Source organism: Falco punctatus, assembly GCF_963210335.1.
Source record: "Falco punctatus genome assembly, chromosome: 2".
Lineage (NCBI taxonomy): Eukaryota > Metazoa > Chordata > Aves > Falconiformes > Falconidae > Falco > Falco punctatus.
The window spans coordinates 4,420,441-4,446,209 of NC_137581.1; the positions used below are offsets into that span (position 1 = coordinate 4,420,441).

General features: G+C 47.6%; 2 protein-coding genes across 9 annotated transcripts in view; one reads left to right on the plus strand and one right to left on the minus strand.

Annotated features, from left to right (window-relative positions):
• Positions 1-23,557, plus strand: part of MYO7A (myosin VIIA) — a 114,436-nt gene extending 90,879 nt beyond the window's left edge. For all 6 annotated transcript variants that reach the window (XM_080374780.1, XM_080374779.1, XM_080374775.1 and 3 more), the window contains 21 exons: positions 1,953-2,072; positions 2,800-2,973; positions 4,147-4,374; positions 5,597-5,767; positions 6,783-6,900; positions 7,191-7,317; positions 7,431-7,600; positions 7,710-7,900; positions 8,453-8,577; positions 9,392-9,549; positions 10,074-10,227; positions 10,342-10,497; positions 10,924-11,029; positions 12,634-12,747; positions 13,218-13,305; positions 13,937-14,043; positions 14,959-15,144; positions 15,915-16,031; positions 17,165-17,248; positions 18,495-18,614; positions 19,343-23,557. In XM_080374780.1, the coding sequence (XP_080230906.1) occupies positions 1,953-2,072; positions 2,800-2,973; positions 4,147-4,374; positions 5,597-5,767; positions 6,783-6,900; positions 7,191-7,317; positions 7,431-7,600; positions 7,710-7,900; positions 8,453-8,577; positions 9,392-9,549; positions 10,074-10,227; positions 10,342-10,497; positions 10,924-11,029; positions 12,634-12,747; positions 13,218-13,305; positions 13,937-14,043; positions 14,959-15,144; positions 15,915-16,031; positions 17,165-17,248; positions 18,495-18,614; positions 19,343-19,432 (2,904 nt within the window). In that variant the 3' untranslated portion in view covers positions 19,433-23,557. The remainder of the gene's footprint in view (positions 1-1,952; positions 2,073-2,799; positions 2,974-4,146; positions 4,375-5,596; positions 5,768-6,782; positions 6,901-7,190; positions 7,318-7,430; positions 7,601-7,709; positions 7,901-8,452; positions 8,578-9,391; positions 9,550-10,073; positions 10,228-10,341; positions 10,498-10,923; positions 11,030-12,633; positions 12,748-13,217; positions 13,306-13,936; positions 14,044-14,958; positions 15,145-15,914; positions 16,032-17,164; positions 17,249-18,494; positions 18,615-19,342) is intronic.
• Positions 22,898-25,769, minus strand: part of GDPD4 (glycerophosphodiester phosphodiesterase domain containing 4) — a 44,836-nt gene continuing 41,964 nt past the window's right edge. For all 3 annotated transcript variants that reach the window (XM_080374784.1, XM_080374782.1, XM_080374783.1), the window contains 2 exons: positions 24,867-24,949; positions 22,898-24,002 (listed from right to left, as the gene is read on the minus strand). In XM_080374784.1, coding sequence (XP_080230910.1) covers positions 24,914-24,949 — 36 coding nt within the window. In that variant the 3' untranslated portion in view covers positions 22,898-24,002; positions 24,867-24,913. The remainder of the gene's footprint in view (positions 24,003-24,866; positions 24,950-25,769) is intronic.

A 25,769-nucleotide genomic window follows, 5' to 3' on the forward strand; every position in this document is an offset into this window, starting at 1 on the left:
GCAATCCCAAGCACAAACACAGGCTGAGTGGAGAATGGATTGAGAGCAGCCCTAAGGAGAATGCTTTGAGAGTGCTGGTTAACAAGAAGCTCAGCATGACTCAGGAACACGTGCTTGCAGCCCAGAAAGCCATCCATGTCCTGGGCTGCATCAAAAGCAGCGTGGCCAGCAGGCCGAGGGAGGGGTTTCTGCCCCTCTGCTCCGCTCTGATGAGACCCCACCTGCAGTGCTGTGTCCAGCTCTGGGGTCCCCAACTTAAGAAGGACATGGACCTGTTGCAGCAGGTCCAGAGAAGAGCCATGGTGATGATCAGAGGGGCTAGAGCAGCTTTCCTATGGAGACAGGGTGAGAGAGTTGGGTTTGTTCAGCCTGGAGAAGAGAAGACTCCGGGGAGACCATATAGCAGCCTTCCAGTACCTAAAGGGGCCAACAAGGAAGCTGGGGAGGGGCTTTTTACAAGGGCTGGTAGTGATAGCACAAGGGGGAACACCTTTAAGATGAGAGAGGGAAGATTTAGGTTGGACGTGAGGAAGAAACCCTTCCCCGTGAGGGCGGCGAGGCGCTGGCCCAGGCTGCCCAGAGCAGCTGTGGGTGCCCCATCCCTGGCAGGGCTCAAGGCCAGGCTGGACGGGGCTGGGAGCAGCCTGGGCTGGGGGGCGGGGGCCCTGCCCCTGGCAGGGGGTCTGGAACTAGATGGTCTTGAAAGGCCCTTCCAACCCAAACCATTCTGCGATTCTATGACCTGATGATTTAAAGTGTCAGTTAGAACTGAACATTTTGAGAAGGATTTAGCTGAAAATGAGGCAGTCTTTGATATGTTTTCCTGCTCCCAGATATGAAAGTCATGCTTTGAATCACATTAGACACCTTTATTGCATCATATGCTAAGCATGGGTCAAGACACATTAGTTCTTTGTACCTTTCTTTCAGTTAATAACGGACTTCCATGGAAAGGTTCAACCACAAGGAAGGGGAAATACAAAAAATATATAATTACATGGTTTGTTATTAACAGCAAAATTAAAACTGCACTTCTACACAGCATCAGCTGCTTGCAATCATTTGCAACAGCTCCCATCCATATAACTTGGCTGTATTACCTACTTACTTCAGAGTATCTCTGCAAGTTATGATTGACAGAGATATCTTTCTCTCTACCCATTTTATTTATGGGCTGACAGTGTTATAGAGCAGTCTGTGTTACTGAAGGAACAGCTATGTAGTATCATTCAGAGAACTCTCTATCTTTATTTTTTTCAAAAAAAATAAGTTTTACATAACTATTAGTCTTAGCTACCTTTTTGGCCAAGATATTTATGTACTATTTTTAAGTTTATTATCTTTGATATTGTGGAAGTCACTGGATTTCATTTTCTCTACAGTAATGTGGTTGCACATTTAACATATGGTGAAGCACTTTGAATTCTGATTTAGGGTCTTCTAAAATGCAATTTTAAATCTGACTAAAGAAACATCTGTTTAATGTAATTGTGAAAGATCTTTTTTACTGGCATCTCAGCGTTCTGAGTGACACTTCCTTACAATTGCCATGGATCATTACTTACACGTCTTTTTTTCATTCACCCCCATGTTTTTAGCCAGCTCAATAACATTTTATAATACATCTTTGAAATACAGAGATAGAAATCACTGGCAGCAATAGCAGGAACAGAAAAGCTGCCTCACTGGCTTTGATCAAAGGTCTGTCAAGGCTGGCATCTTGTCTCCACCGACGCCAGAAGTGCAATGTATAAGAACAAGGCAAGGGTGCAGACTGTCCTATTCTCTCTCAGCTTCCAGCAATGTGATGTAGGAACATCCTGATCCTTGGCAGTATCACTGCTGTTGGTCCCAGAGGGCTTTTCTTCAATAAAAATGTTGCTTTTAACCTTTGCAAATGTTTGGCCTTCTGGAGCTGATGGTCTAACCAATGTCTTCCCTGCTGCCAACAGTATTTAAGGAACTTTATCAATGGAGGCCCCCCCGGTTATGCTCCCTACTGTGAAGAGAGGCTGAGGCGGACGTTTGTCAATGGGACAAGGACACAGCCACCCAGCTGGCTGGAGCTGCAGGTACGAGCCCCTGAATCCACTCCTCAGGTAGCTGGGGCTCAGGGTTTATGCTCTTCACGATCACAGCAGCTACATCTCTCTGGCAGGATAGCAACGAGCGATAAAAAGCCCATTTCTTTCAAGAATTTTCAGGTATTTCTGAGATACCACATTCCCTGTGCATCCTGGATTTGCTCCAGAGTATTCTGAAGATCAATCTCTTTGGCTACATCAATACTTGTAAATTGTATGTGCTCTGGAGTGCTCTTGGGCACCGAGACCAGCTGGCACAGGGCAAGCCCCCTGTATGCTAGGAAACTCTTCCAGGTGCAGGTGACTGCAGGCAAACTGCCTGCTGAGAATGGTCCCTGGGACTTGTTCAGGGATAGCCACAGCTGGAACTGGCACAGTTTGTGCAGTAATTACTCATTTTCTGTGCTGCTCTACTAGCATAGACAGCTGTGCTCCAATGCCAGGAGCATTCCCAGGTATGCTTGTATTTACTCGATTAGGCGCTTTGATGACTGAATGTATTAAATAAAAAATCTGGGACTTCCAAGCGCTTCCAGTGGCTGACAGCACGTTACCCTGTTGAGAAGTATGCAATGGTGGTATTGAAAAGCAGAAAGCCAGTGGGATCGGGATTTAGAAAACAGTTACCACAGTTGGGTGGAAGAGTACGTAGGTAAATAGTCTTGATGGGACTGAAATACACATGCCTTTATAAAGTTTGATTTTAATCCACTAGGCAACCAAGTCCAAGAAACCCATCATGCTGCCTGTCACATTTATGGATGGGACAACAAAAACGCTATTGACTGACTCTGCAACAACCGCTAAAGAGCTCTGTAATTCTTTGGCTGACAAAATCAGCCTGAAGGACCGATTTGGCTTCTCGCTTTACATTGCACTTTTTGACAAGGTATATCTTATGTTCCTGACTAGCTCTATGAAAGAACGGGGGGGGGTCACATATCTTCCACAGGGCAGAAGGAACATCTCTACAGTGCAAGGGCCAGCCTGATTTTCACAATAAGAGCAGTCAAATGCTGGAACAGGGTCGTAGAGACACTATGAAATCTCATTCCTTGGAGATATTCAGATTTTAACAGGAGAAGGCATGGAGAAAACTACTCAAAGGTGGACCTGTTCTGCCCTGTGGGCTGGACCAGAAACCTCCATAAATGCCTTTCCACCTACATTATTCTGTGATGCTATGCTCTTACTCTTAGTTGAGCTACTCTGAGGTGAATTTCCAGTAAAACACCCTGGATTTTTATGCAAGGGAGAATCTGCATTTAATTGGAAAGCTAGTGGTTGAAATTAAGCTTCCAAAATGAGCTAAAATCCAAACTGCCATACCTGCATTGGCATTTATGTCTATTTATTTAACCTAAAACCATACCTTTTTCAGAAGTTCCATAAAAATGAAGGTGAGTGTAAATGAGTAGGGAAAACAGACCTGAAGTAAAACTTCACCAGGTGAGACAACAGCTGCAAGCCAATGAAACAGAATGGTTCCTACAGCTGCTATGTAAGAGGATGAAGTATTTCTCACCTCCAGATGTGACCGCCTCTGCCTGTGGGTAGATAAGAAAATGGTTTATACTCAGCCTTCTTGGCTTTTTTTGAGGAGACATTTATTCAGGGATATTCACTCTGAGGAGATGTGCTTTAGGGCTTCACACCAGACCACAGTGAGAAGACAGAGGTGACAAATCTTCTGTAATAGGACAGGCTTTTTATTTTGGGTTTGTCTGATGCTTAGATTGGTTGGATTCATGTCTGCAACTTTGAAACAGGAAGTTTCAAAGCACAGTATTAAAAACTAATACTTTATAATGGGACCATTTGCTTTGCTAATTCACATTGATGCTCTCCTTTCATTCCTGATGGGTAACTGAGGCTCAAAACAAAATGGTTTACCCAGCTATGCTGTAGACCTGTTAAATCTCAGCTGGCTAATAGAGATAGATACTTTGATTTATTTTGATTATAAAGGAAGTCTGAATGAGTGACTCAGAGATATATATCTCTACCTAGAAAGATCAGTGTTTAGTTGGGTGAACGCCACATTTCCCTCTACCCTGCCTAGGTCTCCTCTCTGGGGAGTGGCAATGACCATGTGATGGATGCTGTGTCTCAATGCGAGCAGTATGCCAAAGAGCAGGGAGCGCAGGAGCGCAATGCGCCATGGCGGCTCTTCTTCAGGAAGGAGATCTTCACTCCTTGGCACAACCCAAATGAGGACAATGTGGCCACCAATCTCATTTACCAACAGATCGTGCGAGGGGTGAAGTTTGGGGAGTACCGGTGTGACAAGGTATGTGACCTCAGCAGCTACTGGTCTGGTCCAGCATGTATCCTCGACGCGGTGAAATAGGTTTCACCGAAGGGGATGAGAAATCTTCATCCCTGAACACCTGCTATCTTGGGGATTATGGCATTCTCTTGGGAAACAGTAGCTACAGGAATCAGATCCTCTTGGCTGCAGACAGACCAGTTGCTCCTATATGCTGCATGGGCACTCCTCCTGGTGAATTTTGGATGGGAGTGTGAATGACCATCAGCCTCAGTTTGGAGGGCTGCCGATAGCCTGTAACCAGATCACCAGATCAGGAGTACACAGCAGGATCCTGTTTGGTGAAGCCTGCTAAGCCTTAGGTGCGAGAGATGCTTTTCAGGATACCCAGACCTCTGCCATGCAATACCAACGCGGTGTTGCTGCCATATGCTGAAGGGACACTGGCAACATAAATCTGTGCCTCTAGAGTCTCTGGGAGCTTACAGAATTATTCCAGTGTCATTGAAACAAGCATCTCAAGAAACATCAAAATCTCTGACACTGTCTTTTTTGCTTGTGTTTAAAATCATCCAGGTGACAAATTGAAGACCTGTCTCTTCCGCAACACCTAATCATTCTCCTGTTGTCCAACAGAGTCCAGTCAGCTTGGGAACTAAATTGTCTTTTCCCATCTATATTGCATGAACTGCAGCTCTTTTATCCTATCAGAATTTCTGCTCTTTCTCCCTCCCCTTCTCTTGCTCCTGGGCTTCTTGTGCTATTACCATCTCAGTAGCTCTATTATTTCACCCCAAAGCACTTGGAATGTAGCTGCACCGAAGGACATTTTACAGTTCTGCTTTATGGATGGGTACTTCAGTTGCTGGGCTTCTCAAGTACAAGAAATGATGGCTACATGCAGTTTTCAATCATTAAACTCTGTCTACCATAAACTCTGACTGCAGGCATGAGAACCAGACTGAATGCAGGAAAGATGGCACAAACATGTTCACACACAGTAAAGAGTTGCATGGTGCTCGTCACCGAACATGTTAAGGCTTAATCATAGCTTTTAGGGGCCAATCTCCTGAACTTCAGATGTGCAAAAAGCACTGGTGAAGTTCTGCTGAAAGCAAGCATCCCCACACCATTCTGAAGCAGCAGCACATCCAGTCTCCACGGAGATCCTTGAGTGATGGAGCATAGAGGTTGAGGTGATGGGCTGGTAACAGCATTAACTTGGCTTGTTTGGCTCCCATAGGAAGAAGATCTGGCAGAACTGGCTTCTCAGCAGTACTACGTGGACTACGGGTCAGAGATGGTACTGGAAAGGCTGCTAAATCTGATTCCATCCTACATCCCGGACAGAGAGATCACAGCTTCGAAAACAGTGGAAAAATGGGCTCAGCTCATTATAGCTGCACATAAAAAGGTGGGGGCAATAGATGACCTGGCAAGGACCAAGGCTTGCTTCAGTAGCTTTGTGTACCTTTTCAACGTATGTCAGACATCATAGCTCAGCTCTTAGCTAAATCAAAGAGAAAGGGCAGGTTTTGTACTAGCTGTACAGCTTTACCGCTGGTTTTGAGGCAAGATCTGACAGAAGAAGACAACCTGCAGAGATTCACTGTGAGAAGCAAAATGCCATCTCTGGGGTCTTGTTCCTTTTTCACAGGATTGTAGTGTTATTGGTTGTATTACAGCAGTGGTTCGTGTCTCCAGGCAATGTCAGAACCTTGTATACAATGCCAGGCAATGTATAAAACCTCCCTGACTTCCATTAGAACATTTGTGACACCCCTACACAATGACACCCTTGCTTAATTCACTATCCATAACCATGACCAGTCATGAGGGTGGGTCATCCAGGCATGAAAATTGGCACTCATTTAACAGTAGGAGCCAGCTTCAGATTAAGACGCCCTAAAATTTGAGCATCTCCATGTGTGTTAGGAGTCTCACCACCTATTACCATCAATGGAGACCCAGGGATGCAATTCAGTTGTATCTTGCAGGTCATCCATCAGCCTGTCAGCTACATACAGAAGTGTCAGGTATCTGAGGATGTCCTAAATAAAGCTAGATGATTGTGCTTGAGGGCTGTTGAGTGTCCTTTTCCAGCTAAAGGACAGTCAAGCCGAAGAGTAGACACCTACCTTAGGGAAACCCAAAGTTAGCTGAGATGAATCCCACCCAGACTGCTCACTCTAGATGTTTGTCCAGTCTTCTCAAAGTCAAATTATTCCCTGAAGTGGGAACCAAAGACCAGGACTTTTTCCAAACTATCACTTGTTCCTGGAGGATTTTGTTTGGCCCTTAACCACACTGAGTCCTCAATTAATATTAGTTCCAAGATTTTTAGGTGACAAGAATTGGTTTTGTTTGCTCTTTTCCTGGATATAACTGGGTTTGTGCTTCATGTTGGTTGTGGTTTGCTTTGTCTCTAGGGAATTTACACTCAGAAGAGGACAGACCCCAAAAAAGTCAAGGAAGAGGTAGTGGATTTTGCACGTTTCAAGTGGCCTTTGCTGTTTTCTCGTTTTTATGAAGCCTTCAAATTCTCAGGTGAGTCAGTAGAGCACAACCCCAGAGCACAGGATGCTCCAAAGTAAAAGGAAGGAGAGACAGGGATTCCATAAACAAGACTTAATGGACCACCTAGCTGGTGGATTTTTGGATGCATTGTTTTTTGGTGCATCCTGATTAGCGATGGCTCAAGCTAGGAGTCTGCCACCATTTCTCTTCCTAAAAATTACACCGAGGTTGTTGATCATTGCATCCACCTTTGAAATGCACACATTTTTTATATGCTAAGACCCTTCATAAACCGATGGCATGTCTTGTGTACAATCCAGGGCCAAGCCTGCCTAAAAATGATGTGATTGTAGCTGTCAACTGGACAGGGGTGTACTTTGTGGATGAACAGGAGCAGGTTCTCTTAGAGCTCTCTTTCCCAGAGATCACGGCTGTGTCAAGCAGTAGGTAAGGAGGAACAGACATTGCTGATAATTTCACCATGAACCAGTCTTTTCCAGGCTTTGCCTCTTGATGCCATTGTGTTTCTTGTTTATGTCTCCTATAAAAATACATCCTAGGGGGGGAAAGCTTCAAGGGCAGAGTTTCACCTTGGCCACCATTAAAGGTGATGAATACACTTTCACCTCCAACAACGCAGAGGATATCCGGGACCTGGTGGTGACCTTCCTTGAAGGACTAAGGAAAAGATCCAAGTATGTTGTCACTCTTCAAGACAACCCAAACCCTGGTAAGTAAATGGCCCAGTCCAGTGGTAAACTTATAGATAGATTAACTACTCCCAAGGGATTTGGAAAAAAAAAAAAAGTATTGAATTAATGTTTTTTTTTGTTTCGCAGTAGGAGAAGAATCTGGGTTCCTTAGTTTCCTCAAAGGAGACCTCATAGTTCTGGACCAGGACACAGGAGAACATGTGATGAACTCAGGGTGGGCTAATGGGTTCAATGAACGGACCAAGCAGAGAGGAGATTTCCCAACTGATTCTGTCTATGTCTTGCCTACAGTCACCATGCCTCCGCTGGAGATCGTGGTAAGCTGTCTTACAGAATGTGCAACTTCATACAGAGCCCAAGGAGGTCAAAGCTTTCCTGAAGAACTTAGGTCTGGCCAGACACTCCCTGATGATAAGATGGAAACCAAAGTGGCTGAGAGATATGACAGCTTGTCCAAGGCAGAAGTGATCTCAGCCTTTCTTCTGTTCTTGTCACTTTGAATGCCACAAGCTTGTGACCTGGAATATCCACGAATCGTGCTAAGTCCCTCCAATTGGCCTGATTACTTGAAAGTGTATTTGGGGTTGGAGGGAACCACTACATTCATGTACAGAGCTGTAGGATCCAGAGCACATTATCTTCATTAGAAACTGATCCACACTATGGAAACATTTGTTATTCCTTGCACTAGTGACTGAGAATGGCACAGAGAAACAAAAAATGACAGTTGCACAGTTCTTACTATTAACTGGAATTAATGGGTTCTTCTTCACTCACTGCTCTTTTCATTTTGTATCTGCTTCCTCCCTCTGAATAAGTCAGATGTATACATGAATACACCGGGTAACAGAGCCCTTTTCATTCCACAGGCACTGGTCACGATGACTCCTGACCAACGACAAGATGTTATCAGAACCTCTCAGCTAGCAATTTCAGACAGTGAAGAGAGAGTAAAGCCATACACTTTGGAGGAATTTTCCTATGATTATTTTAGGTGATTTTTTTTAAAACATCCTCAAAAATTACAGGAATAGGAATCCATCTCCAGGTAGCTTGGGAATCAGGAAATTTTGGGATACTGGAAAAGACTCTGAATATCCCCTTGTGTGTCTTCATACAGCTGCAGCCTCCAGTTTAGGTCATGGCATTTGAACTGCAGGTTTTCCACAGGCAAAATTTTATGAAGGATTTCTTCAGATTGGCTCAGCACAGGTGTAACAGTGTGAAATTTAGTATATGTAGGAGGCTGTGCTTAGTGGTCTCATATTCCTTTCCTGTGATCCCATGCACAGCCTCAGACCGTATAGGCAGCAGTTGAATTCAGTGCAGGTACTTTCATCTCAACTCCAAAGATTTCAATGTGCACCACTGCTAAATGCAGCTGACCAGACTGATCCCAAAACTCCCACCCCTGTTCAGATAGGCTGGCGGTCCAAACAGGCAGCCCAGATCCTCTGGTACGTCTTCACCCTGGTAGCCTTGTTCTGCAAGGCAATATTCCTTCAGTGATGCTGCCCTGACCATCCATTGCCATCATCCTTTCTCTTGTGGTTAGAAGCTTTTTGGGTAGGGAAGGTGGTTTTGGTGTCAGTACTTGGGCAGGGTCCCTAAGGGACTTTTCTAAGGTCTAGGAAAGTAAAAATGGTTATCTTTGGGCAGAACTGGTGCTGGATACTTCCTAAACTGTGAAGTCCTATTTGGTGTAAAAGCTTATTAGCAAAGTGCTGTAAGCAACCTTCCCAGGTGCAACACTGGCTGCAAGCTGTCCCTTTTAACCCTGTAACCTCTTGCTTTGCCTTGGCCACCAGGCCACCTCCCAAGCACACCCTCAGCCGGGTCATGATCACCAAGAGCCGTGGAAAGGACAAGCTGTGGTGTTACACCCGTGAACCCATCAAACAGCCGTTGCTGAAGAAGATCCTGGGCAGTGAGGAGCTGTCCCAAGAAGCCTGCATGGCCTTCATTGATATCCTTCCAATGCCTGGGGGAGCCCTTGGGCAACAGGTCTGACAGGCAAAGAGCTGAGAAGGCTCTTTAGGGCCCCAGGCAAAGCCCAAGGAAAGATTTGTGGTCCCTCTTAAGGGATCTGGGACCACCTCAGAGGCTTGGAGATAGGTCTCCTCCTGAATCTGTACTCAGGCATCCTTGAGAAGGGTTGTCTACTTAATAAATGAGGGCCAGGGAACAAATGACTGAGTCCCACTGGCCCACACTGCTTAGTGGTCAGGTAATACATGATCACGCATGGCTTTCTTAGGTCTACATATCCAGACCCCAAACCAATTCTTTCAACCTGAGATGATGCACGATAAGGGGGAAAGCTTGCTGGACATATCCTAAAGAAATTTAAAGCCTTTTCCATACACTCTGCCCCCTCCACCAAATTGCAGCCACTTCTGTAGTCATGTGTAGGATGTCTTTAACCACATCATCAACAGAAGGGCTTCCCCAGACATCCCGATTAGCCAGTCCTTAACTCCTACCTCCCACCAGTGCTGAAGTATATGGGTGACTATCCATCAAAAAGGACCCGCTCAGTTAATGAGCTGACAGACCAAATATTTGAAGGTGCCTTGAAAGCCGAACCCCTGAAAGATGAAATCTACTGCCAGACTCTCAAGCAGCTCACGGACAACCACATCAAGTAAGAGTTGCTCATTCCCCTTGGGCCAAATGCACTAGCTTGTGTCAGGCAAAGCAGATCTGAAGTGTCCGTGCTGTGAGTGATTGTTTTCCTCCTGGGTCTCTCCTTGTGTAGATACAGTGAAGAGAAAGGCTGGGAGCTGTTGTGGTTGTGTACAGGCCTTTTCCCTCCAAGTAACATACTCCTGCCCCATGTCCAGAGGTTCCTGCAGTCCCGGAAGCATCACCCCTTGGCAGCAGACTGCATCCAGAGACTCCAGAAAGCCCTGAGGTACAGCACCAAAAGACTTCCTAGTCCTGAATGTGCCAGAGCATCCAAATACATGTGAGAAAATAGGAGTGGGAGATATTTTGGTGGCTGGGAGGACAGTGGAAGCTCACAGCCTCTCTCTCTCTGTTTGAACAAGCTGAATGAAAGGGACATTGGATGGAGGATGTTGCTGATAAACTGGGTAGGCAGGGAGAATGGAGATTAATTAAGTTGACTTTGTCCAGGACCACTTAAGTCACCTTCAACCTAAGCAAATGCACATTCCCCACTACAATTTTTCTTCCTTCTTTTTAGGAGGGGAAACAAATATTATATATTATACCTATTAGCTGAAGTTACTCAAAAAAGGGCTTGTATTAAAATGGAAGATTTAAACAAATTATTCTTGCTTTGATGCTGTGGCACTTGCCACCTCCTGTTTTGCAGGAATGGATCTAGGAAGTACCCACCCCATCTGGTAGAAGTGGAAGCCATTCAACACAAAACCACCCAAATTTTCCACAAGGTTTACTTCCCTGATGACACCGATGAGGTAAATAGGGAGAAGGAAATTCTTCTTTTCTGTTAGGATGGCTGTCAGTTTTCTTATTAAAATCTCAGAAGAGGCTAATACTGGTTCTGATTTGGAAAAATTCAGCCTTTCCAGAAGACTCTGGATCAGAGCAGTGTAAGGAAAACTTATCCTTATCTACCCTGGCCAGCTCAAGCTCAGGAGGTTGATTTACCACAATTCACAGTTTTCAGGACATGGGTGCTGTGCTAGTATTCACTGGAGGCTTTATAGTAAAACTGCAGAAAGAAGGAAACCAAGTCGTGTTATCTCCATTTGCTCACAGTAGTTCACAAGCCGTGGACATCAGTTATGTGGAGCCTAAACATCTGATATTGCCCACCCAGCCATACCCAGCAGGGTACCATGATGGGGCTCCCTGGGGACAGGGCAGACTATGGCAGCACTGGCAAGCAGGTAGCTGAAATTATATCTTCTGACCTGAGATGACACAGAAATCATACCTGCACTCAGGAACCGCTCATTAAGCATCTTACACGCTAATAAGGCAGCTAGTTATATTGATGCCAGAGCGGACGTGCATGTCGTTGCAGATACTGCTGTCTCATGCTACTGATTAGTCTTCCTGTGAGGCTCACATCTCTCTCTCACCTCATGCCCTTGGGCACAACTAAATGCCTGTATTTCCAAGTGGGTTTATATGTAAAGCAGTGCACGACCGTGGAAGCAAAAGGATGACTCCTCTCCAGCAGCTGTGCATGCCCTTCTTCTCTGTAATGGAGAGTTGTAATAGAGAGTTGAGAAAACTGCTGGGATTTCTCATCGCTTTGAGTATTTTTTTCTATCTGACCAGCAATAAGCATGATACTGCTTTACACACATGCATATGCATGAGAGGTAGGAGAAGGAGGCAGTGGGTACTGCTGCACTTGGATGGGTTTGCTGTGATCTTTTTGGCCATGGCAGTCACCCATGCAGACTGGCAGAGTAGCATCATTCCAGTACAGCATGCATCTGCACTGAAGAGCTGCTGAACACCAGCAGCACTGAGCACCAGGCTAGTTTCTCATGGGTTGAGGAACATGGGTCCTGGTGGTTTGGTGGTTCAGGCTAACATAGTCCTGCATATGGTGGTCAGAAGCTTAATTCCTTAAACTGCTACGAACTGGATCTCTGTAAGTAGGCAGAGCAAAACCAAGGTGATGTACGTCAAGCATTTGGTCTAAGCCAGGCATCTGGCCTCATCATCATCATCATCAGTGAAGAGACAATTGGGACAAATCAACCTGGAGGTATCTCACGCTCTTTCTCTACCTCCCTAACTAACAGCTCTGAGATCTGACTGTTAGATCAGAAAAATTTCTTGAGTTGCCTGAGGAGCCCTGGATAAACCAGTGCAGGATGTAGGTAGGGCATCACGAAACACAGTGATACAGCAGTAGCATGGCTGAGCTTCCACAAACGTCCCTTCCCATGCCTAGAGCCATAATCCACAATGTCACTGATTTCACTGGTGGTGGGCACCTAAATTCCTTTGTGCTTCTGAGCCTTCAGTTCCTCAAAGACAGCATAAAGTGGAAATTCACCTCGAGGTAGCAGTGGTGAGGATCTTCCTTTCTTTGCAGGCGTTTGAGGTGGAGTCCAGCACGAAAGCCAAGGACTTCTGCCAGAACATCTCCAACAGACTCCTCCTAAAGTGCTCTGAAGGCTTCAGCCTCTTTGTCAAAATCTCCGACAAGGTAAGTGACCCACCCAAAGACTGGGGTAGCCCTCAGGCACTCGGGGTGACCCACCTGCTGGTGGATACACATTGGTGGAGTCAGAGCTATCTGTACCCTCAAAGGGTGCTTAAAACACAGACAGGCAAGGCTGTCCTACCCTGTTGCCGAGTCGGGTTTACAAGAAAGGACTAAGTAAGAAAAACGTGCAGCTTAGAGCTGCCTCAGGCAACTGGAAGAAACCTATGAAGATAGTCATCATGAAGGGAAATTAATTGCTCCGGTGGAGCAGGAAGCTGCAGTAAGGAGTAATGGGTGAAACTGGAGGCAGAGCCTGCAGCAAGGTGCTGGCAGTGGCTTTCTCACATCAGCAGTTTCTTACACATCAGTGTAACTGGGGCAAAGCAGTGAGGAACAACTACAGGAGTTGTGGCACAGGCCAGCCTCTTGCCACTTGCTCAGCCTTTGTAACCATGTGCTGTGTCCCCCAGGTCATCAGCGTGCCTGAGGGAGATTTCTTCTTTGACTTTGTGAGACACCTGACAGACTGGATAAAGAAAGCAAGACCAGCAAAAGATGGTAACAGTGACTTTTTTCCATTGTGGGTCGCAGAGCCCTCCTAGAGCCCTCCAGGCCTTTCAAACAAGATTGACCACATAGTCTGCCAAGGCTGTTGGGCCGCACTATTGTGGGTGTGCTGTCTGCACCAGCCCTGGGGACATCACCCAGGACATGATCTGTCCAGGAGCAGCAAGACTTTTGCTCCAGTCCTAGACCTGGCCCCTACAAGGAGCACCTGCTGATGGGCAGCTCTGCAAGGCTTGCCTGCGGGAAGGTTTTGGTGGTGGGATTCATCTCACCTTGCCGCCACATCCGCAGTGGAGCTGGCTGCAGCTCTGCTGAATGTGTCAGTGGCTGCAAGGCACAGGTGCCTGCAGGGTGCGGTTCCTCTGTCCTGCACTAGGCATGAGCACTACCACTGAAGTACCGTCACGCAAAGGGATCCAAACACTCTTTCCATTTTATTCCAGCTTTGCAAGGGAAAGATGTGGTTTTCTCTGCAAGGTCAGAGCCCATTTGGCCTCATGAACACCCCTGTCCCAGCAGACTGTGATGGCACACGGGCACTGCTGGCTTGCAGGGACACTGATTGCCAGCTGGTACCCACAGCATTGCTCTTACATGCCTGCTCCCTGCTTCCCTTGCACAGGTATAGTGCCTTCCCTCACCTACCAAGTGTTCTTCATGAAAAAGCTGTGGACCAACACAATGCCTGGAAAGGACTCGATGGCAGACTCAATCTTCCACTATTACCAGGTACTCCAAGAGCCTGCAATAGCAGCGGAGACTTGGGAGGAGTTAGGAATGGGTTACCAAGACTTTGACTATCTGCAGAAGCGTGAAGTCTTGCATTAAGTAGGAAGAACTCTTGCCTTAAATAGAGCACTACAAAGAGTGCTGTTGAGTTGCATGGCAAGGAGCAGCCTTCACGCACTTTAGGGTAGCCAGATCAGCTGGGATTTGGGCCAACTGCTCTTGGGTGGGCAGCAGGAAATGGGTCAGAGTATGTCCTGCTGGCAGCCTCAGCATGGAGACTGAATTCAGAAGCATCCTGAGGGTGTTTAGCCACCTCCATTCACGGAGATGAGCTGCGATGGTCCCAGTAGGCAGATAAGAAGTTACACTTCTGTTCTTGTTTCTTCTGGTATGGAAGAGACACCTTCATATCTCAAAGCTCTCTCACACACACTGATACACTCCCTGTATTCTTGCCTGGGTAAAGGGGTTATCCCAATATGACTGTATCCCTTAATGCTTGAGTTAGTCACTTGGCACATTTTGGTAATCAGACACTTTTGGTAATGAGGGAATAGATTTTTAAAGCTGCAAAACAAGCAGAATACCCATTCAGTTCCAAGTGGCCATTACTAGGAGTGGATTTCCTGTGATGACAGAGGGTGAACAAGACTGTAGGTTCACACACCTGACATAGGGACCTCCCTGTTCCACATAACAGGAGACTGTTTTAGATCAGAGAGGATCTTTAAACATCTAGTGTGGTCTCAGCTGAGCATCTGCCGCTGCACCACACTCAACACAATTGCTATGGGTGTTCCCAGGGCACAGCCTCTTCACCAGGGGCTGGATACCTCCACAAACTCCGTTTAACATCTGAGAGTGAAGGTCTGTGGTCATCCCCTCTACCTCTGAATTGTTCTTTCCTCCATGCAGGAGTTACCAAAGTACCTGCGCGGCTACCACAAGTGCACACGGGAAGAGGTCCTGCAGCTGGCAGCTCTCATCTACCGGGTGAAGTTTGAGGATGACAAGTCCTACTTCCCCAGCATACCCAAGCTCCTGAAGGAGCTTGTGCCTCAGGACCTCATCCGTCAGATCTCTCCAGATGACTGGAAAAGGGTAAAACAGCAGCTTGACTCATATGCCAGGCCTGGCTGGGGGAAGCCTAGTCTCTCGGGTGACTTGTCTGACGTTCAACATTCAAGTGGGACTGCCAGAATGTGACCCACGGTCCCTCTTGAGCCTTAGAAGAGCTACAGCCTCCCCAACATCAAGAGGAGGAATTGTACATGCACATTCATACATGCATGCCTTGCAGTGGGTTTTCTTTGTGCTGCATGTGGCTGTGGCTGTAGCTGTGGATGCAATGCCACAGGGACACGTGCTGGGAGATGGCCTCATGTAAAGGTCTTTTGTTTAAAGCAAACTACTGAGCAGAGGAGCAATTCTCCCTGCTTTACACAGGGAGAGCAGTGGCACAGGTACAGACAGGTCTAGAGCCTTAAAATAATATGCCAAGAAATGTCTCGCTGCCAAGAAACAGTCTTTTAAGTCCTTTCTGTTTCCTGGGACTTGAACTCAGCCACGTGCCTAACCAGCGAGCTATCAGCTTCTCTGGGTTGTAAGTCTCCCAGTCTCCTCTGCTGCCTAATTTGGAGGTTCATAATTTATAATCCCTTTAATATAGCCACCAGAACAGTTCATCTAAAAAGGAAGGACCTGCTTTGGTTCCAGGCCCTGCTCCAGTGACCGGCCAGCACTTTTGTGAAGTGTTCATTGGAGTAGAGACTAGAACCAACCATCTTTGTGGGACTGATGCTCCTTCCCTGCAAACATCTGTGGTGCTAGGCAGTGCAAACCCTCCAGCTGTGTTGTGTTCTCTGTTGCAGTCCATCGTGGCATACTACAACAAGCATGCAGGCAAAACAAGAGAAGAAGCCAAGCTTGCCTTCCTAAAGATTATCTTCAAGTGGCCTACATTTGGATCAGCATTCTTTGAAGTGAAGGTACCTGCCCTGCTTGGGGGTCTCTGGCAGCTTTTAGTTAGGGTCAGAAGCCCCGTATCACAGAGGGGTTACAGGTATGCAGGGTTGTCCCAGTGTCCGGACCAGACTGGAACAACCTTGATGAAGAACGTGAGAGTCCCCATCAGTGAAGGGCCTATACACTCATTACAGAGGCGTTGTAGAGCTTCAGCACATCTGTCATTGGGTCTATACTCACAGCTGTGCTGCTGAAGAGCTAAGAGCCAGTTTTTTCAAGACAAGGAAGAATGTGGGTTTCCAAGTGACATGTCTGCACCCACCACGAACCAAATCCAGACCACTCACCATGGCACCAGACTCCCATCAAAGACAGTAGAGGCTAGGAGTCACAAAATCTGTCCAAGTACTCAGGACACCTTATTGCAACTCTTTTCTCAATGACCGCATAGTGAGCCTGGGCTGGAAACAAGTTGCTGAAATTACTCATCAGTTCCTTGAACTTGGGCACCCCATTTTCAGTTATGTCCATCTTAGATGACATGAGGGATATGAATATATCCTGTGATTTATCCATCAAAAGTGACTTGGTAGCAAAAAAAAACCCCTGTGGCAGGGCCAAGCGCTGAGCCCTTATCCACTGTGCTCTATCTCTTCAGCTGAACAAACTAGAAGTCCTCATGGAACAGGGCTGGGAGAAGGGTTTACCAGCAGGAAGAAAACTGAATGCAAAGATCAGGAGACAGAGCAGTGTAGTCTTGGCCTGGAAGTCCACAGTGGCAGGCACGAGGATAAGCAGAACACCAAACATACTGGAAGGGGAGAGAAGACATCTGGGGTTTGCCAGCCTGTCCCAGCTTTTCCTTGCCAGTGGCAAGATAGTTTCACTTTTGGGAGGCCACCAAAGGGAGCAAGGGACTTAACGCTGTGAGCAACTCACCCACTGGTTATCGTGCATTTAGAAGATCTATACTTAACTAGACAGCCCTGACTGTTGCTGATATCTTAATGAGCTCTACGTTTATCCTTAAAGGATAAACTGGATAGCAGTTAGTGGGCCACTAAATGCTGGCAGGAGAAGGCAGTGAGAGAGGAAATAGGAAGGGGTCTGATTTTGCATGACTTATCCCCTAACTAGTTCATCATATTTCCAACAGCAAACTACAGAGCCAAATTATCCAGAAATCCTTCTAATTGCCATCAACAAACATGGAGTCAGCCTCATTGATCCAAAAACCAAGGTAAGCAAAACAGGTCTTCACCAGATGCTCCTGAGCCCACTCTGCAACACCTCACAAAGCTCATCCCAATAAGCGTGTTGTTCAGAACTTCAGGAGTTCTCAATAAGCCCACTTAGAAAGGCTGGATAGCCAGAAAAGTTTCTGGAGGCAGAAATTTACTGTTGCACAGAGCCAGCCCAGCCTTTTTGAACAGGAGCTGGATTGGGAACATCAACTGTTAGGGTCCTGTAACTGGAGGATACACACACTCCTTCCTTAATCCTTTTACAAACATTAGGGCAGGATCTAGAGTAAATGAGCTCCTACTAGTTACTTCTACCTACCACATGGTCATTCTAGTACGGCAGTCCTCCACAAGCACTGGAGGATCCAGAGCCTTGCATCTCACTGCTGTTTCCATGAGACCATGGTATAGTCTTAGCACAGTGGACATTCTTGTTGTGCTTTCATGGGAAGTGAGCAAGGACATGATCTGGGCTCTCAGCCAGAGCCAACTGGATTTAACTCCATTCCCCACCACGCTCTGGGCCCGGCCACCCAGCCAGCTTGTTACCCAGCGCAGAGCACACCCGTCCCAGCCCTGGGCACCAGTTCCTCCAGGAGATGCTCTGGGAAACGGTGTCAAGGGCTTTGCTAAGGTCCAGGTAGGCACCATCCACAGCCTTTCCTGCATCCACTAGGTGGGTCACCTTGTCCTAGAAGCAGATCAGGTTCATCAAGCAGGACCTGCCTTTCATAACCCCACGCTGGCTGGGCCTGATCCCCTGGCTGTCCTGCATGTGCCCTGTGATGGCACTCAGGATGATCTGCTCTATAACCTTCCCCAGCACCGAGGTCAGGCTGACAGGCCTGTAGCTCCCCGGACCCTCCTTCCAGCCCTGCCTGTAGATGGACATCACACTGGCTGACGTCACGTCAAGTGGGACCTGCCCAGTCCTCCAGGACTGCTGGTAAATGATGGAGAGCGGCTCGGTGAGCACTGCCAGCAGCTCCCTCAGTGCCCTCGGGTGGATCCCACCCAGCCCCATGGACTTGTGCATGTCTCAGTGGTGTAGCAGGTCACTGGCCATTTCTCCATGGATTACGGGGGCTTCACTCTGTCCCTGTCCCTGTCTCCCAGCTCAGGGGGCTGGGTACCCCAAGAACAACTGGTCTTACTATTAAAGGCTGCAGCAAAGGTCCCCACAGCCCATCGTTAAAGTTGAGGCTCTCACATGTTAAGTGTCAGTCTTGTGTTTCTCACCAGGATATTCTCATCACTCACCCCTTCACCAAGATCTCCAACTGGAGCAGTGGCAACACGTACTTCCATATAACCATTGGTAACCTGGTGAGAGGAAGCAAGCTTCTCTGTGAGACCTCCCTGGTAAGGACTGTTAAAGATTACAGGGCACAGTGAGACCAAATCCTGACTTTGGCAGGCAAAATTGCATGCTTCCAGCAGCTTGTGTCTCAGGGATTCTCTGGCCTGAAAGTGGTCTCTTAGAAGAGCCCCCAATGTGTTGGTTTTTTTTCTTCTGGACTTCCCATGGCTCTGCTAAATGTTGGTCCACCATACAACTTGCAAGCCTGAGGTTCTTGGGATGTTGCCAGCTCAGGAGCATGGGGAGCTCCCTGCCACTGGACCAAAATGCACATTAAATCTGATGTCTCAGGGGGTACTCTTAAGCCGATTTACCAACATCCTTTGCCCAGCTTGTCCCTAGTAACAGTCACAGCAACAAGTCTTCTCCTAGACTATCTTAAAGCCAAAACATGAAGGATAAAAATTCCTACTGGATTAATTGTTATTTATCTGAGGCACTGAGCATTTTGTTGGCCATTTGAAAACTCAGGTCCCATCCAAAACTCCCTAAGTCCTTAGCCTCAACAGCATCCTGGGACGGTGAGTTCCTCCTTCTCAACACTGCAAATAATGTTTAGACTGTGTTCCTTGTGGTGGTGGTGTCTCATCCAAGGAGAATGGTGGAAAAGGTCAAAATGTACCTGAAAACTAGAAAGTCAAAAACTGGCAGCCAGTGTGTTCAAGAGCCACGAGCCAGAGACTGTATATTGTGCTCTAAAGGCAAGTAACATCTTCTCTCCCCTCTTCAGGGTTACAAGATGGATGATCTTTTGACCTCGTACATCAGCCAGATGCTAACAGCCATGAGCAAACAGAGGAGTGCAAAGGGTAGCAAGTGAACTGCAAGAAGCCACTGGCAGGTGGCCATGGGGCTAATTCACCAGCTGAAGCCTGTTGGATACCCATGCAGCTGGGGAAGAACCTTTGCCTCCCAGATGTGGAAGATGAGCCGAACACCATCAGGGAGTTCGCTGGACTCTGACCTTGAGGGCTCAAATCCCACCTCCCCTTCCAGCGAAGATGACTATCTCTGACCTCCCGTTCTCCTTCCTCACCCTGCAACCCAACTCCATCTTACACCTCAAAGATTTCCAGGGGACACCACTGCTCTCAGACAGTGACTGAGCAAAGACACTCCAGCAGGAGGTTTGCCTGATCCCAATGGCTGGCATCGCAAAGGCTCTTGGAAGAGGATTTGTGTGTGTGTGTGTGTGTGTGTGTGGCTTGGTTTGGTTTGGTTTGGTTTGGTTTGGTTTGTTTTTCTTAAGTAAGAGAGAGCTGTCAGGATGCTAACAGCTTTTTGGTGAGGCTATGGGCATTTCAGATTTGAAGGGGATTAGCAGAGCCCTGACCCAAGCTGTAAATGAACACCACAGGGCTTGTTTCTTGACATTACAAAAGAATATGTTGTGTTCTTAAGAAGAACAGAAAGAAAAAGCAGTCTGGGAGGAGAACATTTTAACTAGGAATCAGAATAAACAAACTACTGACCGAACAGGCTAGAGTACTAAATGCTGTCTGTGCAATGCTGGAAATATTTAAAGAACAAATTTGAAAGTTTTGTTTCTTCTTCTATTTATTTTTTAAAATATTAAAAAGGAAAAAAAAATATATCCTGCATTTCGTGCCGGTATCTGGATGCTGACTCAGGGCTGAGGGCAACCTACAGGACAGTCCCTCACCCAGGGATTCCCCCAGAGCCATGATTGCCAGACGATGAGTAGGACACATCTTTCTCAATTTACAGGCTCAGCTGGAAGTGACGCTTGTAAGAAGAATTATCTCCTTTTTCCCCCTGTGCCCAGACAAATTAACCCTGGGAGGATCTTTACTGCAAGCTTCAATACGGATGTTGGAGTTTTGAAGTCCCCATGCTTGGAAGACTGAGGTCAAGCCTGTGTTGAGCTATAATTTAAACATGGACTTGTCCATCTGGTTTGCAAACAGCTAATGATTTTATCGTGCTTTTGTGTGTGTTGCTGTCTAAAATGGCTCTTCATGAGTCCCAGCTGGACCTGAACCACTCACAGCAAGGGCAGACCCTTAATTTCAGTAGGCTTTTCTCCATCATTGGCTGGTTGTACTGATCTGCTGGCTGGTTGTCCCATGCACAACGTGGTGCAGAACAGCCTGCTTTGGAGCGGAGATAGGACTTGCCAGCAGAGAGGAGGCTGAAGCCATATTGTGTTTGGGGGAGATGCAGGGGCAGGAGCCTTGGGTGCCTTTCCAAAATCCAGGCTTCAAAGGAGCATGTGTGGAGCACCAGGAGGGGTGATAATTGTCCACCAAGATCTGATGCTGGCATCGCTGACACTGAATGGATCTCATTAAATGTGGGACACCTCTTTTGGTCCCGCACACTGGGCTGAGCTTGGTTGCTTTCATAAAAGTCCATATTGTAGGGTGTTGTGTGTTGTTCTGTTAAGCTCATCTGGGCTCAGTCCTCCAACACCAGGCAGAGTTGGCAGAACTGCCCACTGGACCTCAAGGATCGCGACATCGGACCAGGAGGCAGCAGTGACTTTGGACCTCGATTGCTCCACCAAAGTGAATGAGATGCTGCACGGAGTCATCCACCAGCCAGACAGGGCTGCTAGGAGATCTCCTTCCCCCACCATCCCCCTACCCAAGGCACTCTGGTGATGGGAGCATGGTTACACCAGCCAAGGCTACATTGGGAGCCAAGCTGCCTTCTCACCATCCATCTCTGATGCTTCTCTCCCCTCCCCAGATGCCATGATCCAGCTGTTCCAGGGATTCCAGCTGTCCATAGACATACCCATCACTCCACCCCCGCCACCACTGCTTTTTGTGAGTCTCCAGCCATCCCTGCCTCCCACAGCACACTCAGCAATGTTTTCCAGGGCTGTCCTGGGCCAGCTTTTCCCTGCCACCACCCTCATCCCTCCACTCACAGCTCTGTCAGCCTCCCATGCTGACACCCTATTTTGAGGGGTGCTGGGACTTTGTGTGCGTGTGCCTTTGTGTCTTATGTATTAGCGTCTGCTGGCCTCTTTGTATTCACAGCAAGTGATGTAACATGAAAAACATATGTCCAAGCAAAATACCCTATTAAAAAGCATCAAGTGGCTTGTGGGAGGCTGTTCTGTGCTGCGCGGTTGTGGTGGTGTCTCCACAGGAAGGTTGGGCTCAGGGCTCCCAGGTCCTCACTGGGGACAAGATTTCTCCTTGCAGAGTGGGACTCCTAATGAGAGAATCCAGCAGTGGGGAGCAAATTAAACAGCGTGGTCTGGTGGAAGGTGTCCCTGCCCATTGCAGGGAGAGCTGGAACTAGATGATCTTTAAGGTCTCTTCCAACCCAAACTATTCTATGATTCTATGAAATTATCAGTGTTCTCAGACTGGAAATTAAGTGAAATCCTTTTTTTGGGGGTAAAAAGAACACTGGAGTGCATGGAGTGTCCATTGCTTGTCCTCTCGGACAAGGTCTGGTTCTTCTACAAAGTCCAGTTTTGAGCTGAATCACTGGATGTAGGAAGTACTGGGTGAAATGTTTGTGTGAAGGAGTCAGACTACCAGGCACGTGGTGAACGGCATGGCCAGACCCTGCTAGCTGTGAAGCAACAAAAATAGGAGCTGAGATGTGACAGGGTGTAAGACATCACAAGAGACCACAGGTCTAATTGGCCAGGCTCTGCCTGAACAAGGCTGCTGAGGATGAGGAAGGTGAGTATGGGGAGATACCACTGTGTAATGGCCAAACAGCAGCCAGATACATGGACAAAGGCACGTTCAGGTGGCTTTTCCTAATACATACTAAAAGCAGTGGCTGGGGGACCACAGCCAAATCTCTCAACTGGACACCAGGGAACAGGCTGAGGACCCCATGGTGTACACCACCACTCAACCCACACACCACCCACCTCTGATTTTTGCTGCTCACATACCTCCACATGGGTGGTACCCACAAAAAGATAAGAATGAGCTATGGCTGCGGGGCACGAGGAGGTGGTTTAACACCATCCGTAGCACCCTTTCCCAGTGCTTCATAAATCTGGAGCTGCTCTATACCAATCCACCAGCCCTTGAGCCTTTTTCCAAAGGAGGATGCTGCCTTTTTGCATTTCTAGCCTCCGAAATACTCCAAAACTGCAACTTGGAAAGGTTTGAGTGCTTCTCAGCACACTTACCTGAAACTTAATGTTTCCCTGTGATAGCTTTATTTAGCAAAAACACTGAGCTACATGGTGCTCATGTATGAGAAAATGTCTATAGCATGATTCAGGTAAAGACTACAGTTTTCTTCCCCTTTCCCAGCTTGCTGAAATAAGAACAAAACAGGATAGGAGAGCTAAAATGTATTTAAAACAGCACTTTCAATTTACAAAAAATGTGGTCTTCTTATCTGTCCAAGTAGAAATTTATGGCTTAAACCTAGGAGATGCTCACATCTCCCCTGCAGATCAGGGCATAGACCCCCTTCCCCGCTGTGTGCCAGCAGCCACTGTGGGAGAAATGAAAATCAGAACAAATCCCAGGATGCAGCACAAGTATACAGACTTGCCCAAGGGAAAAGCAAACAGGACCCTTGGGGGGACCAAATCACATGCAGCTCAGTCCTTCTGAAGAAAAATGGTGTGCTCCTGGTCATAGTCCCAGTTATCTACATAGCCAAGGTACCAAAAAGTCCTTCATCATCCATGGGAAGATATGCCCTCGCTTACAGCCACAGTGAAGAGACTGTCTTGTTAGGGACTATGGCAGGGCAAGAGTGGGGGAAAGGAAAACCTAACCCACCACTGCCTGTGTTATAGAAAGGTACGGACCCTAATGACCCAGCCGGTAGCAGCTGACCATCGTGGTGGGGCAAGCGTGCTCTTGGGGATGGAGGACACTTGTGAGAAGGGAGCATGTACAGAAAAAGGCTGGTTAACAGTAGAAACATGGGCAGTTGAAAATGAGGGCAACTGGAGAATGTTCAGATGTTTGCAGCGTGTGTAAAACACAGCTGTGGAAACAGACGGCTCGCTCACAGGGATTGCAGGATGATTGCCCTGTGGGATGCCGGTGGTCTCAGAGGTAAATGGTGGCTCCCATGTGGCTGTTGCATCTTACCGTGGTGCGCAGCTTCTTCATGGCTGCAACCCCATCTGTGCTCCCCTACACCCCAGGGATCCCTGCCAGCCATGGGATTGCAAGAAAAACTGTAGGAGAGGAACCTCAGTGCTCATCTCCAGCAGGGTCATGAAGCGAAATGGCTCCTCTTCACCAGGTGGATCTGAGCCCCGATACCACCACACACACACCCCCCAGCTAGCCCCTTTGGCAGGCTGGTGTTTACATTGCAGGAAGGGGCAGCAGGGGAGGGTCTGCTCTCCAGTCCTCATCAAGATGGCAGGTCCCCTCCTTGCCTATGTCAGGCCATGATGGCAGGCATGTCGCTGAGCTCTAGAAAAGGGGACACATAGTGAGCTGCTACAACTTCTGCAGTTGTTCTGCCAGCTGCAATGAGCAAACAGAACCTGGCTGAAAATGTGTGCAGACCAGGTTGAGTCAATTTATCTGGATGATAGCTCCATGGGTGCAGAAACCTGGTGCATGGGAGGGTCCTCAGCCCATCCCATCCTGCCTTGCAGACCCAAGTGCTCAGAGCCTCTGGGCTCCCTTTTCACAGCATCACAGAGTAATGCATATGGGAGGGGACATCTGGAAGTCTCTGCCCCAACCTCTGCTTGAAGCAGGGCCAATTAGATTGGCCTGTTTAGGGCTTTGAACATCTTTGAGGGTGGATATTCCCCACCTGTCTGGGCCCGTATTCCAGTATCTGACCATCCTCATTTTTTCTCTTTACATCTAGTAAAAATTTCCAAGGTTGCAGCTTATATTGTTGTCATTGCACATCCAAGAAACATCTGGCTCCATCTTCCTTACAACCTCCCATTAGATCGTTGCAGACAGTGATGATGCCCCTTGACATTCGCTTCCACTGTGCAAACCCAGATCTCAAATGCCACGTCCTCCAGCTTAGTGGTCCCACTGAGCTCGCTCCCATTTTGTACCTGCTGATACTGGGGAGCCTGATCATTTTGTACCTGCTGATACTGGACCCAATGCCTAGACCTGGCCTCACCAGTGGTGAACAGAGGGGAAAAAATAACTGTCATTTTCACCTGAGATTGAGACACCCCAAGACACAGCCAGTTTTCACCACAGCATGGGTACCCGTCACCAACCCATCCATCAGGAGCCCAGTGTCTCTGAGGACACAGCTCTGAGCAGGATGCCGCTCCCGGCTCTCCTTGCCCTGCTCACCTGTCCTGAACTTGTTGTAGGTGCCGCTCTCCAGCATCGGGCCACCATCAGGAGCACAGCAGGAGAAACTCCGCTCTCGCCACCTGCAAGCGGCAAAGCACTGGGTCAGGTCACTGCTTGCTGTGGTTCCCCTCTCAGATCCCTAGTGCCCTGGACACCTTTTTTCTACTTTTTCAGGGCAGAAATGGCATTTTATTTTGGGATTTGCTCAGGTCCTTACCGAGAAGGGAATCCAGTGCATGGCTGATGTCTAAGCATCTACGCCTCATGTGTGCAACAGCATTTTGAAAGCAAACATCATCACTAAGCCCTGCTTTCTAAGAAATATTTAAGAGTTCAAAAGCCTCAGAAATGTTTGCAGCTGCTGGTTCCTAAGCAGCCAAGGATTTTAAAATTGTGATTTTGATGCATTCAAACAAGACCACACAGGGCACTCAGGCACCGCTGCTGGCCCATCACTCTCGGCAGAAGAGGGGGTTATTTGGCTGGATCAGGAGTATCTGAAGGGTCCTGGGAAATGTGCACGCAGCACGAACACAAGCCTGGAGCACACAGGCATGGGAAGGTCTGATGGTGGTTGTGATGTATTGCGGGGGTGATTGCAAATCATCCTGCAACCTGCAGCCTTGAAAGCAAAACGAAAGCCGCCAAAGCAGGACCCGAGAAGAGCAGGGCAGGGTGAGAGGGGAAGGAAGGGAAGGAGCCGCTTTGCCTTGGGAAGAGAAAAGCCTGGATACTCAGCAAACATGCTTGCACATCTGCTAGTTTGTCACCTGGCTATACTGCCACTAATTCATTTCTCCACAATCCCAGAGCAAAGTTAGAGCTGCCACCCTTTCCTATGCCAAAGCAAGTCATGGTTACAAGCACAAGTCATGGTTACAAGCAATCCAGACTGCTCAC